Here is a 3,580-nt window from a genome sequence, read left to right on the forward strand (position 1 = left end):
AAAAGAGATAAATACTTCCATGAGTGCAATAATATGAGAATTACCCTTCCAGTTAACTCTATCAAACAGCTTCTTAAAGGATGGCAACCCACATCTAGGCATTGTAGCTAATGTATTGCCCCTATACAACCTCACAGTTCAAGTGAATGGCAACTGAATACCCCTCCCACTGAAAAAGAACAAAGAACAGAAAAGAAAAACCCACGCATGAAAATCTAAATATAAAAATAACCACAAACAAATTTTTTATCCAAAACTACTATCCAAGCATTACATTGCTTTATTCCAACCCTACAAATTCTTAAATAGCTATGGTATGTCTGGGCATTACATAGTTTTATTCCAAACCTATTCTTTAATAATAGAAAGACCTGTGCCATATGCTAGCTTGTGCAATGGAATTCCTACGCATCATCACTTAACTCAGATATTCGTGATTCTCTCGCCAATCAACCACGATGGACGCTGTCAACAATTCACCGACCACTCTCGAACTCGGGGGTGTAGAATTTCAACACGTTCTCGACGACCTTCTGCAAGAGTTCCCTGTATGTTCATATTCAGAGCGTAAGATAACTATTGAGAATCCTACACACTACAAGCTATAACGAATTTACACAGATTAGGATACTCACTCATTCGATGCCTCCCGCTCCAAGCCGCTTATAATTGCAACATGAGACAGAGCGTCTCTCCAACTCTGAATTCTTTTCTTGTCGTATTTCAGTGTCTGTTCGTGTGCGCCAAGGGCTTTATCGTATGCTCCACTTTTATCTTCGCCCGTGCACACGAGCTCAGGTTTTAAATCGTAAAATACAGGAATGATGACAGCCCCCGACTTTACCATAAGGACGAGTTCATCGAGACAAAAAGCCGATTCTGCATAATTTGGAGAGAGGAAGACTACCTGAACCGAGGCGACACCAATAGCGGCTTCTATTTGATCCCAAATGTTGCATCCAACCCGCATTTCACGCTGGTCAAGAAAGACTCGCAACCCCCGGGACTGAAGACTATGGTAGAGAGGGAGGGCCAAAGTGTGTTTAAGGTCTGGGACTCTGTAATTTATGAACACGTCATAATGGGGATAAGAAGTGGACGCAGAGCAGCCCGCCGAGGACGCAGAAGGACGACGGATAGTCGTATCCTTTGCCAGCAGAATCTTGATGAAGGGACGGATTTTAAGAAATGCTGTTAATAATAAGATGATGCAGATGCAGGAAGACATATCGATGTAAGAAAAAATATGATGAAGGGCGGTTGTGAATTGTAACATTGCGATCTCGATGAATGGATGCATCGACAGCAATAATAACAATATCAAAATGATGAGCAGGCGGGCAAACAGATCCATGGAAGGTCCTTTGAAGCCCTGCGTAAACTGTAAGCAAGCGAGCGTGTGCCTTCAAATAAAAATGCTATTGTTTTGATGTCCAGCCCTCACACTCAACCGTTGCTGACCACCGCCTGTCGGTCGGTACAAGTCACTTTGAAGAAGTCATGGTCCTATGTTCTATCATCTGTTATTCAGGTCTAAAATTTAGATTGAACTGCCAAAAGTCACTTTCAAGAAGTCCTGGTTGTATCTTCTGTCTCCAGTTAAAAAGTTTAGACTGACGGTAACAAGTGGCAAAGTCTGTGATGGTTGTGCATTCAGTTGTGTTGTTATATAGAAATTTAGATATTCGTGTCTACTAAAATTCAGACTGTATGGCAAAAGTCACTTTCAATAAGTCATGGTTGCATCGTTCTGTCTTTCTGTTATTCAGGTCTATGATATCTAGACCGATGGTGACATGCCGCACAGTGCGTGATGGTTGTGTATTCTGTTGTTCAGGTCCACAAAAATTTAGATTGATAGCGTGTGGCCAGTCACTTTCATGAATAATCAGCATTCAAGACAGGGAATTTAAGTTACTAAGATGTCACTTTTAAAAAGGGTATATTGTAATTGATTGTAAGTCTGATTAGTTGGACTTTCAGTAGTTAATTATAACATGCGGCAAAGTCACTTTTAAAGAATAATACAGCATTCAAGATATGAAAGTTAATTAGATGTTTTTTCATACCGGCCGACAAACTGGTTATGCTGCAGTATATCTAAGTCAAATTTGACTTCCATTAATTACAGAGTCAAATAAAGTTCTGTGAAATTTAAATGTAAAATTAGATATTTTGAAAATTTACAGATAATTTTGAAACTCTTGATGTGCATTAATTTATTAAATTTATATCGTCTTAAAATTGTCAGATATAAAATCTATTTTTTATCTATTTTAAGAAATAGAGGAAAAATTTGTTATCCATAACCAAGTATATTTACCCACTGATTGTCTACAATGTGTGAGCTCTAACCATGTTAGAGGTTTGTTGGAGATTTCGGGAAAAGAACTCTGTAATGGATTTTTGATTTGTCCAACTTTTTGATGGTTACTCCATCCATCATCAGGGACCAAAGAGCTAATGTGAGTGAACGAGTGATGATGGATAGAGTAACCATCCGAAACGTTGAACGGATCAAAAATTTATTACACAATTCTCTTCCAGAAATCTCCAACAATATGAATAACTGTGGAAACCTCCACCGGCTTACATGTTACTGCTTGTCTACAATATATGAGTTCTAACCATGTTACTGGAGCTAACATAATTTCATTTGCCCGTGCTAATAGAAAATACGCTTTTCTTATGTATCTTGGGAACCCTATATGACCAAAACTATATGAAGCTTGTTTATTTTACTGGATGATCTGATGGAGTACTCCGAATCAAGCTTACAAAAGCCGAAGATTTGTTGTTGACTAGTTTGAATGGAGTGCCATACTCAGCTATTTATCCTGATTCATGACAAATGTTTAGCATATAAACCACGAATAAAAAAATCTGTCCTAACAAGGAACAATATTTCAAACCAGAAAGCTAGGTAAATAGACTAGTTAATGCCATACCATCTCTTAATACAAGGACCATCTCTTAGTAGACTAGTTAATGCCATGCCATATTTCGGTCTTGCAGGATGATGCTTAATTTAGATCTTAGATCATAGTGGCCTACTGTGGAGATGTTTACTCAAACGATGACAATTCTCCCCCTTATTGATGGTTCCACAATGCAGAAAATGGATTGAATAAGAGTCGATTTTCCACTTCTAGTCCACTCCACAACACCAACCTTTATCCCTTCAGGGAAACTGCATGTAATGCCTTTTAAATGAGGAAAATGTGGTCCATAACGCACCTGACTGTATGGATCAAGTCTGTAGGGTAAACAATGAATCAACGTGCAAATCACTAACATTGAATATGAAAGAAAAATAGTCCATTTGTAGTAGGTTCTCACCAAACCACTTAGACCTATTGTTCCTCAAGATGGCCTGTTGGAATTTGGTCTATAACTCTGTTATAAATGGTGGCTCACTAGGAATATCTGAATACTGCATTATCCTCTCCACTGATATATTGCATGCCATGGAAACACTTCAGCACTTGGTCAAATTACATCTTCTGGCAAGCGAACGATGCATCAAAGAGATTTCAAACACAAGATTTGATTGAAAATCCAGCCAAATGCCAAGCCAGTG

The 3,580-nt window shown here is 38.5% G+C and overlaps 1 protein-coding gene across 1 annotated transcript; it reads right to left on the reverse strand.

The window, feature by feature from the left end:
- Positions 1 to 282: 282 nt before the first annotated feature.
- On the reverse strand, positions 283 to 1,592 carry LOC149215485 (toll/interleukin-1 receptor-like protein). The gene is made up of 2 exons (XM_089391092.1): positions 636 to 1,592; positions 283 to 546 (listed from the first exon to the last, which is right to left on the reverse strand). Exons 1-2 carry the CDS (start codon positions 1,352 to 1,354, stop codon positions 477 to 479), a joined length of 789 nt encoding a protein of 262 aa, XP_089247218.1. The 5' UTR covers positions 1,355 to 1,592; the 3' UTR covers positions 283 to 476.
- Positions 1,593 to 3,580: the final 1,988 nt, after the last annotated feature.

The sequence above is a fragment of the Pinus tabuliformis genome, chromosome 1_1 (genome assembly GCF_031772625.1).
Source record: "Pinus tabuliformis cultivar Carrire ecotype Pingquan chromosome 1_1, CPIR1, whole genome shotgun sequence".
NCBI classification, from domain to species: Eukaryota; Viridiplantae; Streptophyta; class Pinopsida; order Pinales; family Pinaceae; genus Pinus; species Pinus tabuliformis.